This window comes from Urocitellus parryii, chromosome 1 (assembly GCF_045843805.1).
Source record: "Urocitellus parryii isolate mUroPar1 chromosome 1, mUroPar1.hap1, whole genome shotgun sequence".
Lineage (NCBI taxonomy): Eukaryota > Metazoa > Chordata > Mammalia > Rodentia > Sciuridae > Urocitellus > Urocitellus parryii.
The window spans coordinates 51867954-51883055 of record NC_135531.1 but is presented as its reverse complement, the minus strand read 5'-3'; the positions used below and the strand labels follow the sequence as shown (position 1 = coordinate 51883055).

Below are 15102 nucleotides of genomic sequence, written 5' to 3'. Positions count from 1 at the left end.
GTTTTATTCTTTGTCTTCTTAAAATTATTTTGTTGTCTTTACACTCAATGTTTCAGCACATTTTTTAATTGAAACTCAAGATTTGGCATCCTCTGTATCTTCTAAGATGAATGGACTATGTAGAAATCTGATGATTTGCTGCTTCTGACTATAAAGCTGACTAATTCTTTAAGCTTCAGTAACTTAAAAGCATATGTCACAGTGCTGATCATTCAATATCAGTTTTTATTTGAAGATGATATGTTCTTTCTTTAGACAGATTTAGCACATATTTCATGAAAAATTTCTAAATATCTATTGTTTATCCCCTTATGTTGAAACATTCACTTTTGTTGTTCTGCTTCTTTTTAAGAATTTTTTTGGCTTCCTTCTTATTTATTAATCAATTCTGTAATTGTGTTGCCTTCACCACTACTTACTCATATACTGATTTTTACTACTCTTTTTCACTTTTTTTTTTGACACATGCATTTCTAGAGACATACTCATTCTACAACATTGGACTTGATAATTCAAAAATGGATATGAAAAAGAAAGCTAAAAACATCTTAGCAAGATATAAGGAGATTTTTAAATGCAAATTTACTCTGCTGTCTTTACTAGAAATCTTATTTATTTTTGTTAGTATTATTTTATGATTTCTTTAACATATTTATATTTTCACAAGGCCTTATAAACATTCCATGATAATCTTTGGTATCTTTTATTTATTTATTTTTTGTACTGGGTGTTGAACCCAGGCCACTTACTGAGCCATATCCCAGTCCTTTTGATGTTTTAATTTGAGACAGGATCTCACTAAATTGCTTAGTGCCTGGATTACCAGTGTGTATCACCATTCCCTGCAATCTCTGGTATCTGTAAAGTATTGGCAGTATAGTTGGTGACTTGTAATTAATAGAATGTCTGAACTCAGTTCTTCTGATTGGGTTTATTGGAAGATTTCTAGCAGTTTCCTTTAGATATTTGTCCTATTGAACATTTTAAACAATTTGGATGAAGAAGTAGAATACATGGCTATCAAGGTTTGTAAATGGTATGAAACAAGAGGATTAGATGGTAAATATATTGGATGGCAAAATTGGACTTTGGGTGTCCAGGACCTTGGGCAAAGTTTAATAAGATGTTTAGGAGAAATATACAACATATTGTTCTTGGGTTTAAATCACTAAATAATGAGTACTGGGGATGTAACTCAGTGGCACCGTGCTTGCCTAGCATGCACAAGGCTCTGGATTCATTTCCCAGTACTGTTTCAAAACAAAACACCATCAAAGAATGAGGGAGACATATCTTTGCTTAATGTGTGAAAGCACTTTGGCATTTTTAATGATAGTATGTTCAGAAGTTAGCAAGGTGAAATAAATGTCTGAAAGCTAACCTACAATAAAAGTTTGTTTCAGAATTCTTCTTAAGTCATCCAATCATGAGTTTGATTTCAGTTACCATGTACCATTGTAACTAAGAAACAATAATTTTTAAAAACCTCATATTATAATTTAGCATTCTGCCATTAGCAAAATTAAAATGTTAATTGTTTGTTATTCACATTTCTCTCAAAGAAAAACATTCAAGAATCAACCAAACAGCTGATAACACTGCATGAAATATTAGAGGTAAGCATATTGTATAGTTTTTTTTTTTTTTGGTTTTAATGCTATCTTTTAATATACTCAGGCTTCAAAAAGAGAAAATATTACTTTAATTCTTTAGGTATATGTCAATCTGTTTTTAAATTTTTGTAGTTATACATGGACACAATATCTTTATTTTGTTTATTTTTTTATGTGGTGCTGAGGATTGAACCCAGTGCCTCACATGTGTGAGACAAGGGCTCCACCACTGAGCTACAACCCCAGCCCCTATATCAATCTTTATTAAATATATTCATAATAATTTATCTTTGCTAAAAAATTAGTTTCTCCCATATAGTATTAAGGAAAATATTATCATTTTTTAAGAATGTGAAATTTAAGTCTAACTTTAATCACATTCCTAAGTTTTATCACAGTTAAAAACTTTAAAAATTATATCATGTTATTTGGCATATACATTGCAAAATCCTGTGCTGCTATAATGTTAGAATTTAAATTGACACCTGTATACTCTAAAATATGTGAAGTGAGCTTAAAGATTCTTTCCACAGAGTCATAAAAAGTTTTGTACAATTTTCCTTAAATAGCATCAATCTCTTGTCATAATGTAAAGACTGAGTAATTTCAACCTTTTCCATATGACATTTATTTTGTTTTATAAATACCTTTGATCTTTTTTTAAAAAAAGGTTTCTGTTGGGGCTGGGGATGTGCTCAAGCAGTAACGAGCTCACCTGGCATGCGCGGGGCGCTGGGATTGATCCTCAGCACCACATAAAAATAAAAATAAAAAGATGTTGTGTCCACCGAAAACTAGAAAATAAATATTAAAAACTTCTTTCTCTCTCTCTCTCTGTTAAAAAAAAATGTTTCTGAACTTAGCCAAATTCTTAAATATATTAAGTTTCTTAGAGAAATCTAGATTTGACAATGCACAGCAACTGAGCAGAGAGGAAAATAAAATAGTTATGAATAGTGTATTTACCAATTGGTAAAGGGTGCCTTTTTTTTTACATTAGTATGTTTTTTGAAGAATGTTTTCAGAAAACATGTTTCATTGTGATTTAATGAATTGGGTGCTAAAGTCCCTGTTTTTATCTAAATAAATAGTTGCCTCAATAGATCTTTCTTTTTTTAGATCTTTCTTAATAAACAATATCATTGCTTTGAAAACCAAAATGCAAATATTTATTGGATTTATAATTGTAGTCTTTTAACTTATTTCTAGCTATTCCAGCTCATACCCAAACTATTACATATTGTTAGCATGGTTGTTTTAAAATTTTTAAATAAAAATTGTGACTTCATGCCGCAAATATTGACAAGTAATAACTGTGAAGTACAAGTGTAAAATTCTCAAACTGTACTGTGTGAGATACAGTGTAAAACTTAGAAAACTAAGTATGTTCCTGAGATTTATATTATTAATGATAACAGTAACCAATATTTAAAACTGTTATTCAGTGCAAAACAAAATTTAATGTACATATTCATTTCAAATTTGAATTTTTAACAGCCATTTCTAGTGTCTACTAAAATTTTAGTTAATACAATTTAAATTAAAAATGAAAAATAAGAAAACTTTAGTTTTGTAGTGATGGGGATCAAACCCAGGGCCTGACATATGCTAGCAAGCACACTACCAATGAGTCACACAACTCAGAAAGCTTTCAAAGTGCTTTAATGGGAATATGTTTAATTCCTTATAAAGATTCCTAAAAGAAATGAGGCCACAAGCTTTTTTCCCTAGGATATGACTTGAAATAGACAAATTAATGCTAGTTGAAATTTTTATTTCAAGAATCAGGATATTGCTATTATAAAATATGAAATTAGAGTTTGGCATGTTAATTTTATTCATTCTTCGAGCTCGTTATTTGTTAAAATTATGCTTTTTCTTTTCCATGTTCCTTAAGGTAATATCATCTTTCCCTTGAAGCTTTGGTGTGGCAATTCAGAGATTAAGCCTAATTCATGATCTGCCACTGATTGTGTGCCCCCATGGAATCCTGTAATCTTTCTGAGTTCTGATTTCATAATTTGTGAAGGCACCAGGAGGTAGATGAGGAGGCAAAATTACAATTAATTACCAGTTTGAAATTTTCACTGTTTTTTTTTTTGTTAATTGGTTTGTTACCGCTGATCTACGTCCCCAGTCCTTTTTATTTTTTATTTTGAGATAAGGTCTGTCTAAATTGCTGAAGCTGGCCTTGAAATTTGAAAGCCTCAGGCTTTTAGCCTGGTGTGTCACTGGGATTACAGTCCTGCACCATCACAAGCCCAATTATTTTTGACCATGCTTTATAAAACATTAGTATTTAAAGTATTATAAATTTTTGCTTCCTGAAAAAACTTTCCAAATGAGAAATTATAACCCATCTATATATATCAAAGTGCATAAATGCATTCTACTGTCATGTATAACTAATTAAAAATTAAAAATTAATTTAAAAGTTTTAGACTACATAATTAATACAAAAACTTAAACCTTCTCAATTTTGGTTGTAATCGCTTAGCATCCTTGATAAAGAAATCAAAGACAAAGGAAAGGATGATAAAAATCACTGAAGATTTATCAGAAGTGTAGATGTTTGGAGGGTGTGGAAACTGGCAATTTCTTTTACCCACTCACAAATACTAACACTCTTTCAAACTTTCTGTATATTTTGTGTGTGGGGTATGTGTGTCTGCGTGCACATGCACTTTGCTTATTAGGATCAAGCCCAGGGCTGTGCACATGCTAGTCTAGTAGTCTAGTGCTTTACCACTGAGTAAGAATTTGAATTTTTAAGATTCTTCTCTTTATTCTAAATAAATTATTAATCCTAAAAGAGGGAGAATTGTACCAGCTTTCTAAAGCATTTTTGGGGAATGTTTTAAAAAATTAACATAGAAAGATTTACTTTAAAAACTTTTTTCATTCACTGAAATTTATAGTCATTTAAAAAATCAAATCATTTATTTAAGCTAGTACATAAAAGTTATGCTATAAACAGTTGTTCAGGGAGAAAAGAGGTCAGCATCCCTTGGTGGAAAACTTTGTTTTATTATAGCTGTGTAGATTTTTTCCCCAGTAAAGTATATTTTGGATGATTTTTTTTTCTAGATTCTTATAAATAGATTATTTGATGTTCCACATGATCCATATGTCAAAATCAGTGATTCCTTTTGGCCACCTTATATTGAGCTGCTGCTGCGTAATGGAATTGCTTTGAGACATCCAGAAGATCCAACCAGATTGAGATTAGAAGCCTTCCATCAATAAGAGGATGTTCTTTTTCCATAACAGGAAAGAATCTTGTCATCTAAGGATAATGGAAACCGGACTGTTTGAATAAAAGAATATTATTTGCAAATAAAAGTAATAATCCATCTTTCTTTTATCCTTAAGTGACATGTATTGCCATTTCTTCATTTTAAAAATGGCCGTTTCTTATTTATTCAGTGCTATGGTGTTTTATTTTTTATTTATTTATTTTTTTATTATTAATTGGTCAAAACATTACAAAGTTCTTGACATATCATATTTCATACATTAGATTCAAGCGGGTTATGAACTCCCATTTTGACCCCAATCACAGATTGCAGAATCACATCGGTTACACATCCACATTTTTACATGATGCCATATTAGTGACTGTTGTATTCTGCTACGTTTCCTATCCTCTGTTATCTCCCCTCCCCTCTCCTCCCATCTTCTCTCTCTACCCCATCTACCACAATTCATTTCTCTCCTTGTTTTTTTCCCCATTCCCCTCACAACCTCTTAGATGTAATTTTGTGTAACAATGGGGGTCTCCTTCCATTTCCATGCAATTCCCCTTTTCTCTCCCTTTCCCTCCCACCTCATGTCTCTGTTTAATGTTAGTCTTTTCCTCCTGCTCTTCCTCCCTGCTCTGTTCTTAGTTGCTCTCATTGCATCAAAGAAGACATTTTGCATTTGTTTTTTAGGGATTGGCTAGCTTCACTTAGCATAATCTGCTCTAATGCCATCCATTTCCCTGCAAATTCCATCATTTTGTCATTTTTTAGTGTTGCGTAATACTCCATTGTGTATAAATGCCATATATTTTTTTTATCCATTCATCTATTGAAGGGCATCTAGGTTGGTTCCACAGTCTAGCTATTGTAAATTGTGCTGCTATGAACATCTATGTGGCAGTATCCTTGTAGTATGCTCTTTTAAGGTCTTCAGGGAATAGTCCGAGGAGGGCAATAGCTGGGTCAAATGGTGGTTCCATTCCCAGCTTTCCCAGGAATCTCCATACTGCTTTCCAAATTGGCCGCGCCAATTTGCAGTCCCACCAGCAATGTATAAGAGTACCCTTTTCCTCATATCCTCGCCAGCACTTGTTGTTTGACTTCAAAATGGCTGCCAATCTTCAATTTGCAGTCCCACCAGCAATGTACAAGTGTACTCTTTAACCCACATCCTCGCCAGCACTTGTTGTTTGACTTCATAATAGCTGCCAATCTTACTGGAGTGAGATGGTATCTTAGGGTGGTTTTGATTTGCATTTCTCTGACTGCTAGAGATGGTGAGCATTTTTTCATGTACTTGTTGATTGATTGTATGTCCTCCTCTGAGAAGTGTCTGTTCAGGTCTTTGGCCCATTTGTTGATTGGGTTATTTGTTTTCTTATTGTTTAATTTTTTGAGTTCTTTGTATACTCTGGATATTAGGGCTCTATCTGAAGTGTGGGGAGTAAAAATTTGTTCCCAGGATATAGGCTCCCTATTTACCTCTCTTATTGTTTCTCTTGCTGAGAAAAAACTTTTTAGTTTGAGTAAGTCCCATTTGTTGATTCTAGTTATTACCTCTTGTGCTATGGGTGTCCTATTAAGGAATTTGGAGCCCAACCCAACAATATGTAGATGGGAGCCAACTTTTTCTTCTATCAGGCGCAGAGTCTCTGATTTGATATCAAGCTCTTTGATCCATTTTGAGTTAACTTTTGTGCATGGCGAGAGAAAGGGATTCAGTTTCATTTTGTTGCATATGGATTTCCAGTTTTCCCAATACCATTTGTTGAAGATACTATCCTTCCTCCATTGCATGCTTTTAGCCCCTTTATCAAATGTAAGAAAGTTGTAATTTTGTGGATTGGTCTCTGTGTCCTCTATTCTGTACCATTGGTCCACCCGCATATTTTAGTACCAGTACCATGCTGGTTTTGGTACTATTGCTCTGTAGTATAGTTCGAAATCTGGTATCGCTATACCGCCTGACTCACACTTCCTGCTTAGAATTGCTTTTGTTATTCTGGGTCTTTTGTTTTTCCATATGAATTTCATGATTGCTTTATCTATTTCTACAAGAAATGCCTTTGGGATTTTGATTGGCATTGCATTAAACCTATAGAGAACTTTGGCTAATATCGACATTTTGATGATGTTAGTTCTTTCTGTCCATGAACAGGGTATATTTTTCCATCTTCTAAGATCTTCTTCTATTTCTCTCTTTAGGGTTCTGTAGTTTTCATTGTATAAATCTTTTACCTCTTTTGTTAGGTTGATTCCCAAGTATTTTATTTTTTTTGAGGATATTGTGAATTGGGTGTTTTTCCTCATTTCTGTTTCAGAAGTTTTGTCGCGGATATACAGGAATGCCTTTGATTTATACCTGATGATTTTATAGCCTGCCACTTTGCTGAATTCATTTATTAACTCTAGTAGTTTCTTTGTAGACCCTTTTGGGTCTGTTAAATATATTATCATGTCATCTGCAAATAGCGATAATTTAAGTTCTTCTTTTCCTATTTTTATGCCTTTAATTTCTTTTGTCTGTCTAATTGCTCTGGCTAGTGTTTCAAGAACTAAATTGAATAGAAGTGGTGATAGAGGGCATCCCTGTCTTGTTCCAGATTTTAGAGGGAATGCCTTCAGTTTTTCTCCATTCAGAATAATGCTACCCTGAGGCTTAGCATATATAGCTTTTACGATGTTGAGGTAAGATCCTGTTATCCCTAGTTTTTCTAGTATTTTGAACATAAAGGGATGTTGTACTTTGTTGAATGCTTTTTCTGCATCTATCGAGATGATCATGTGGTTCTTATTTTTAAGTCTATTGATGTGGTGAATAACATTTATTGATTTCCTTATATTGAACCAGCCTTGCATCCTAGGGATGAATCCTACTTGATCATGGTGCACTATTTTTTTTTTATATGCTTTTGTATTCGATTCACCAGGATTTTATTGAGGATTTTTGTATCTATGTTCATTAGAGATATTGGTCTGTAGTTTTCTTTCTTTGAAGTGTCTTTGTCTGGTTTTGGGATCAGGGTGATGTTGGCCTCATAGAATGAATTTGGAAGATCTCCTTCTTTTTCTATTTCTTGAAATAACTTGAAAAGTATTGGTATTAATTCTTCTTTGAAAGTTTTGTAAAACTCCTCTGTATATCCATCCGGTCCAGGGCTTTTCTTGGTTGGTAGTCTTTTGATGGCTTCTTCTATTTCCTACTTTGTTATTGGTCTGTTTAAATTGTGTGTATCTTCCTGACTCAATCTGGGCAAATTATATGACTTAAGAAATTTATCGATATCTTCACTATCTTCTATTTTATTGGAATATAGGTTTTCAAAATAATTTCTAATTATCTTCTGTATTTCTGTAGTGTCCATTGTGATATTGCCTTTTTCATCCTGTATGTTGGTAATTTGAGTTCTCTCTCTTCTCTTCGTTAGCATGGCTAAGGGTCTGTCGATCTTATTTATTTTTTCGAAGAACCAACTTTTAGTTTTATCAATTTTTTCAGTGTTTTTTTTTTTGTTTCAATTTCATTGATTTCCGCTCTGATTTTAATTATTTCTTGCCTTCTACTACATTTGCTGTTATTTTGCTTTTCCTTTTCTAGGGTTTTGAGATGAAGTGTGAGTTCATTTATTTGTTGGTTTTTTCTTTTATTGAGTAATGAACTCCAGGCAATGAATTTCCCTCTTAAAACTGCTTTCATTGTGTCCCATATATTCCGATATGTTGTGTCTGTATTTTCATTTATCTCTAAGAATTTTTTGATTTCCTCCTTTATGTCTTCTGTAACCCATTGATCCTCCAGTAACATATTGTTCATTTTCCAGGTGATGCAGGATTTTTCCTTCCTTCTTTTATCATTGATTTCCAATTTCATTCCATTATGATTAGATAAGATGCATGGTATTATCTCCACACCTTTATATTTACTAAGAGTTGCCCTATGGCATAATATATGCTCTAGTTTTGAGAAGGATCCTTGTGTTGCTGAGAAGAACGTGTATCCACTTGATGATGGTTGATATATTCTATATATGTTGGTTAAGTCTAGGTTATTAATTGTTATTGAGTTCTTTAGTTTCTTTATTCAGCTTTTGTCTGGTGGATCAGTCCAATGGAGAGAGCGGTGTGTTGAAGTCACCAATAATTATTGTGTTGTGGTCTACTTGACTCTTGAACTTGAGGAGCGTTTGTTTTATGAACGTTGAAGCACCATTGTTTGGTGCATACATATTGATAATTGTTATGTCTTGTTGGTGGATAGTTCCTTTTAACAGTATATAGTGGCCTTCTTTATCCCTTTTGATTAACTTAGGTTTGAAGTTGATTTTATTCGATATGAGTATGGCCACTCCTGCTTGCTTCCGAGGACCATGTGAGTGGTATGATTTTTCCCAGCCTTTCACTTTCAACCTGTGTATATCTTTTCCTATCATATGAGTCTCCTGATGGCAGCATATTGTTGGATTTGTTTTTTTAACCCAGGTTACTAGCCTTTCTCTCTTGATTGGTTAATTTAAGCCATTAACGTTTAAGGTTAGTATTGATATATTGTTTGTACTTCCAGTCATGCATATTTATTTATTTATTTATTTATTTTAATATGGCTCGTTTTTCCTTTTTGATTATATTTTTTGTTCTTCCCTTTACTGAGTTACCTCCTAATGTTTGTTTTGGGTGCTGTTTTTCAATTCCTCTTCTTGTAGTGTTTTGCTCAAAATGCCTTGCGCTGCTGGTTTTCTGGCTGTGAATTCTTTTAACTTTTGTTTATCATGAAATATTTTAATTTCATTGTCAAATATGAAGCTTAATTTTGCAGGATACAGTATTTTTGGTTGTAATCCATTATTTTTCAGTGTTTGAAATATGTTTTTCCAGGATCTTATTGCTTTCAACATATGTGATGAAAAATCAGCCGTTAACCTAATTGGTTTACCCCTGAATGTAATCTGCCTTCTTTCTCTTATAGCTTTTAATATTCTCTCCTTGTTCTGTATGTTAGATATCTTCATAATTATGTGTCTTGGAGTTGGTCTTTTCGGTTTTGTATGTTTGGGGTCCTGTAGGCTTCCAGGATTTGGCAATCCATTCCATCTTTCATATCTGGGAAGTTTTCTAGGATTATTTCATTCAATCGATTGTTCATTCCTTTGGTTTGAACCTCTATTCCTTCTTCTATCCCGATGACTCTTAAGTTTGATTTCTTTATAACATCCCATATCTCTTGGATAGATTGCTGGTGATTTCTTAGCATTCTTTCTGTGTTGACTATATTCTTTTCAAGTTGATACACTTTGTCTTCATTATCTGATGTTCTGACTTCTATTTGATCTAGTCTATTTGTAATATTCTCGTTTGAGTTTTTAATTTGTTTTTTGGTTTCCTGCATTTCTAGGATTACTGTTTGATTTTTTTTTTAAATCTCTATCTCTTGGTATAGCTCTTTCTTTGCCATTTGAATTTGCCTATTTAATTCGTTTTCAAAGTATACTTTCATTGTTTGGACTTGCTGTCTAATGGTTTCTCTAAGATTCCATTCCATCTGAGTCAGGTATGCCTTGAGTTCTTTCTCTGTCCATTTTTCTGAAGCCTCTAGGTTCTCCTGTGAATTTAAGTTGTCCTGCATTGTTTGTAATCCTTTTTTCCCTTGTTTTATCATGGTGCTCACGTTGCTTTCCAACTCTGTTTTACTGCTGTGTTTTGTTTTCTTCTTTAAATTTGTTTTGGTTTTTATAGTTCCAATATCTCTCCTTTGTGTTGGGAGACAATGTTTAGAGATGTTGGATTTAATTGTGATTTAAGCTAAATTCATTAGTTTTATTACAGGCCTCCAGAATTTGATGGCATATATAGAACTGAGGTTTGAACTTAGGATTTTATGTTGAGGTCGGGCGCTTTGATGGTATGGAGGTTAGTATATGTTTGCTTCTTTGGGGGGTTGCTCAAATGCAGGCAGATATTAACAAGAGAATAGACAGGAGTACTTGGGGGTAGTTAAGGGCTTAGGTGGACTATGGACCGATTCGTAGTATTCATCTATTGGCATTTAGTAAGTTGTACCTAATCTGGGTGGTCATGCTTAAGAGAAAAGATGGGGAAAATGTAAGGAAGCAAACTAAGAAAGAGAGAGGGAGAGAGGAAAGAAAGAGAAAAGAATAGAAAAGAATAGAAAAGAAAAGGAAATGATAATAAAAAATAATAATAAAATGCAGTAAAATAAAAATTACATTAAAAAATAATAGTATAATTGTAGAAAAGAAAAAAATTAAAATTAAAAAAAATTAAAAGGAAAAAGTGACACTGTTAGGCGTCTATTTTCTTCGCTTCCAGTAGGTGGTGCTGTGCCTTCCGGGCCAAGATTTTGGCCTCCGCCTGTAGGAAACAATCCGTGTGAGGCCACTTCCTCCTCCCCCCACTGGTGTCTCTCAAAACCTGTTAGCTTAGGTTTATTCCTGGTTTCTAGTCCCCTGGCTTCTCCTGTCAGCCAGGCCTTTCCCAGTGTGATACCTCTTGGCAGTTCAAACTACACTCTGTGCCTGCAGTTTCCCTCCGCTAGCTCCTCCTCCTAGAGCTGGCGAAACAGGTTTCGTTTTCGAAGCTGGTGGGAGGGAGGAGTTGGGGGTCAGGTGCCTTTACCTTTCCCCCACGCCTCTACTCATGCTGACTCTGTTAATCACGCCCCTGGAAAGCCGGGGAGAGATTTTATGTGATTTCCCTGCTGTATGGGAGATGGTCTAGATGTCATGGACCTGTTGTATCGCTGAATGAGCTGTGATCAGTCGAAAACTTGCGATGGTGACGTCAGCTCTCCAAGATGGTGGCCCCTGGCTTCCTCGGTTGTCTGACCTGTGTGGAGGACAGAACTGGACTGCTTCCTTCCCCCCTCTCAAACCCAGAATTCAGCACTGAGCACAGTGAGGGCACAGCCGGCAGGAGCCCCGCAGAATTAGCAGCGCCGTTTCTCTGCGTTGCTAGCTCGATGTTTCTATGGACGCCATTTCCCTGCGGGCACCGCAGTCTCTAGCATCGGGGCAAGCTGCTGAATAAGCAGCTTGAATCTCCGGGCAGACAAATCACTCGCGGTTGAGCCCCAGTAACCAATCCTCTGGCGATGGAAATCCTTCCTCTAGGTTTCGGTGCACCCCAATTTTGCTGGAAATTCCTAACAAGATAGCTTTTGGCCGTTCTAACTCGTCATTCACCCGCGCAATGACGAGGTACATGGGGGTGATGCACTCCATTCGTTGCCATATTCCAAGTCCTCTGGTGTTTTAAACTGTACAAAGAAAGCAAGTAAAAAATATTGTAGATTTATAAAGAATTAATGTACTGTGCCTCATTCGATGTTCTTTGGAAAATTCTTTTAATTTAGGATATTCCTAATGTAATAATAATAATTTTCTTTTCAATTTTATGGCAGTATATTTTATGCATTTTCAGTTTCATTTGTATTTAAGAATTATATTTAGGAATTATAATTGAAAGGTCATTTAATTTGCTGATGTTTATAAAATTGAAGTAATATCCCAAGGAGAAAGTGACATAATTAAAAATACCTAGCAAATTTATTTCGTGTATATTGCCTTATTTCTAGATTTATTAAAAATTGGAATATGAAAATACAAATGACAAAAGCTGGTATATGAAAACTATATTTTAATATTATTAAATACCAAGGGACATTATATACTAATCTGCTCTTGATTCTGCTAGAAAATTATGTTCATAACATTCTGTAATTTTTTTGTAAATAAAATTCTCTATAAAAATCTCTAGCTATTGGTAATATGGAATATTTTTATAAATAGTCTTTTTCACAGGTAAATTAAGATATAGGACTCAAGCTAAACTAAAGAGTTATAAACCTATTTAGCATTAGTTTTTCTAAGAGAAATTTATCTGTGCTTTTATATTTTTATACCGTATAGTATTGAAGTTTTTTGCTTACCTTAATTACTTCATTTTTAAAAAATAAGCAAATAGTATTCTATATATTCTGTATAAAAAATATAAGTACTTTTGTATTTTAGAGAATATAACTTCGTTTTAGAGAAGCATTACCTATAAAATACCTTTCTAGAACACTCCTGTTGTATGGTGAAGGAATGAGCAACTTTTTATTTCTCCAAGTTACTGGAAAGAGGAAAATAATGGTTCTTGCAGTGTAGGCCTGACAACAATTCTTCAAAGTGGTACTATTGTCTGTGAAGTCCTCTGTGTTGCAAATTACAGACTAGAGTAGATAAAGACAGTAAACAACTTGGTCATTTGTCTGGCAAGTCTTGTTTTACATTAGCCCAGGCTTCTTACATAACAAGATTACTTGCCTACTTTTAATGTCAACTACAAAGTAAATTATTCTAGAATCAGTCTTTATTTATAATACATCTAAATTTACAGCCTTTTAAGCATTTTGTGGTTTTGAATGTTTTGTAAAACATGTTTCAAATGCAGAGAACCTTATCTGTATTTTGACTTTTCAGTGATTTAAGAAAATTTACATCTTAGAATTTGTTATTTCATTGACTCTTAAGTATGATACTGATTGAGTAGCCTTATTTGGGATAAGGGCTATGTTTCAGACTACAAAGTATTTTTTGGAATATTTTTATAGACTTTTACTGGCTGAACATCTCTAATTCAAAATCTAAAATCTGAAGTATTTCGAATGCTAGAGCATTTCATGTTTTGGATTTTTGGATTCAGGATGCCTAGCTTGTAATATCTTTTTTTAAATTAATTTTTTTTTTTAGTTGTAGATGGACACAATACCTTCATTTTTATTTATTAGTTTTTATGTAGTGCTGAGGATTGGACACAGTGCCTCATGCATGCTAGGCAAGCACTCTACTGCTGAGCGACAATCCCAGCCCAAGCCTGTAATATCTTTTTTTAAAACTTAATTAATTAATTAATTTTAATTAGGTATATGACAGCAGAATGCATTTTGATTCATTGTACATAATTGCAGCACAACTTTTCATTTTTCTCATTGTACGCAATGTACACTATGTAGCATCACATGATATGTGCAGTTATACATGTACCTCTGGTAATGATGTCTATCTCATTCCACCATCTTTCCTGCCCCTGTGTCCAAGCTTCCCATTCCCTCCCTCCTCTTTGCCCAATCAAACTTCCTCTATTTCTCCCATGCCCCCTCCCGCCCCTATGGATCAGCATCCATTTATGCAGAGAACATTCGGCCTTTGGTTTTTTGGGGATTGGCTTACTTGATTAGCATGATATTCTCCAACTCCATCCATTTACCTGCAAATGCCATAATTTTATTCTTTTTTAATGTTAAATAATGTTCTGTTATGTATATATACCACAGTTTCTTTATTCATTTATCTATTGAAAGGGTATCTTGGTCTGTTCCACAATTTAGCTATTGTGAATAAGCTCAAGCCTGTAGTATCTTAAAGTAGTACCTCATTCTAATTTTCTCATTCCAAATACTGATGTTGGCTTAACTTAAAAATAAAAATTGGTTTTAGTCTACCATGGAATTACTTTGCTGTTGGTTAGTATGTTGGCCTAGATTGATGTGGGAGATATCATGTCACTCTTTGGTTGGAAATTCAATATGGTGGCATAAGAGCCTATTTAATATTATGCTGTATTTTATTTCATTATACCTTTGTATTAATATTTCCTACTCTTTTGTTTTTCCCTTGGTTTACTTTTTGGTTATTTAGTTTACTTTACTTTTAGTTTACTTCTCTGCTGCCTTTATCAAGAATTTTATTTTTCAGTATACAAAGTGATTAATAATAACTGTATTAGGAATGATAAATTAAATGGAACGTTTGGTGCGTATTAGTGAAAACATTAAAAATGTGGAATTCTTCTTTTCTTTGGTAGGGTGAATGTGCTGGCAATTGAAGCCAAGGGCTCAAGCATGTTAAGCACATGCACTGACATCGAGCTACAGCCCCAGCCTAAAAGTTATGTAATGCTTATGCTTGCAATGTCTGTATAGACATTATTTTTTCTAAACGTTTATATGAGTATGCCAGTATACTGACAACTGCCAAATGCAGCATGCCAAATACTCTATGATCATTGTTAGATTTTTTTTTACATGGTATCTCAGAAACTTCAATTAGTAAAGTAAAAATTGAATGTTATTAGCTTATCTTTAATATTTTTAGAGTTTTGTCTAGTTTGTCTTCTTGTTTTGGTTACCCCCCTACACACACACACACACACACACACACACACACACACATACCTTTTAGCTTGTAGAG

At 33.8% G+C, this 15102-nt stretch overlaps 1 protein-coding gene across 4 annotated transcripts in view; it reads left to right on the top strand.

Moving 5' to 3' along the window:
* Cenpk (centromere protein K) overlaps positions 1-4913 on the top strand; it is a 29171-nt gene extending 24258 nt beyond the window's left edge. For all 4 annotated transcript variants that reach the window (XM_026390845.2, XM_026390846.2, XM_077795871.1 and 1 more), the window contains 2 exons: positions 1563-1616; positions 4701-4913. In XM_026390845.2, the coding sequence (XP_026246630.2) occupies positions 1563-1616; positions 4701-4859 (213 nt within the window). In that variant the 3' untranslated portion in view covers positions 4860-4913. The remainder of the gene's footprint in view (positions 1-1562; positions 1617-4700) is intronic.
* The last annotated feature ends 10189 nt before the right edge of the window (positions 4914-15102 follow it).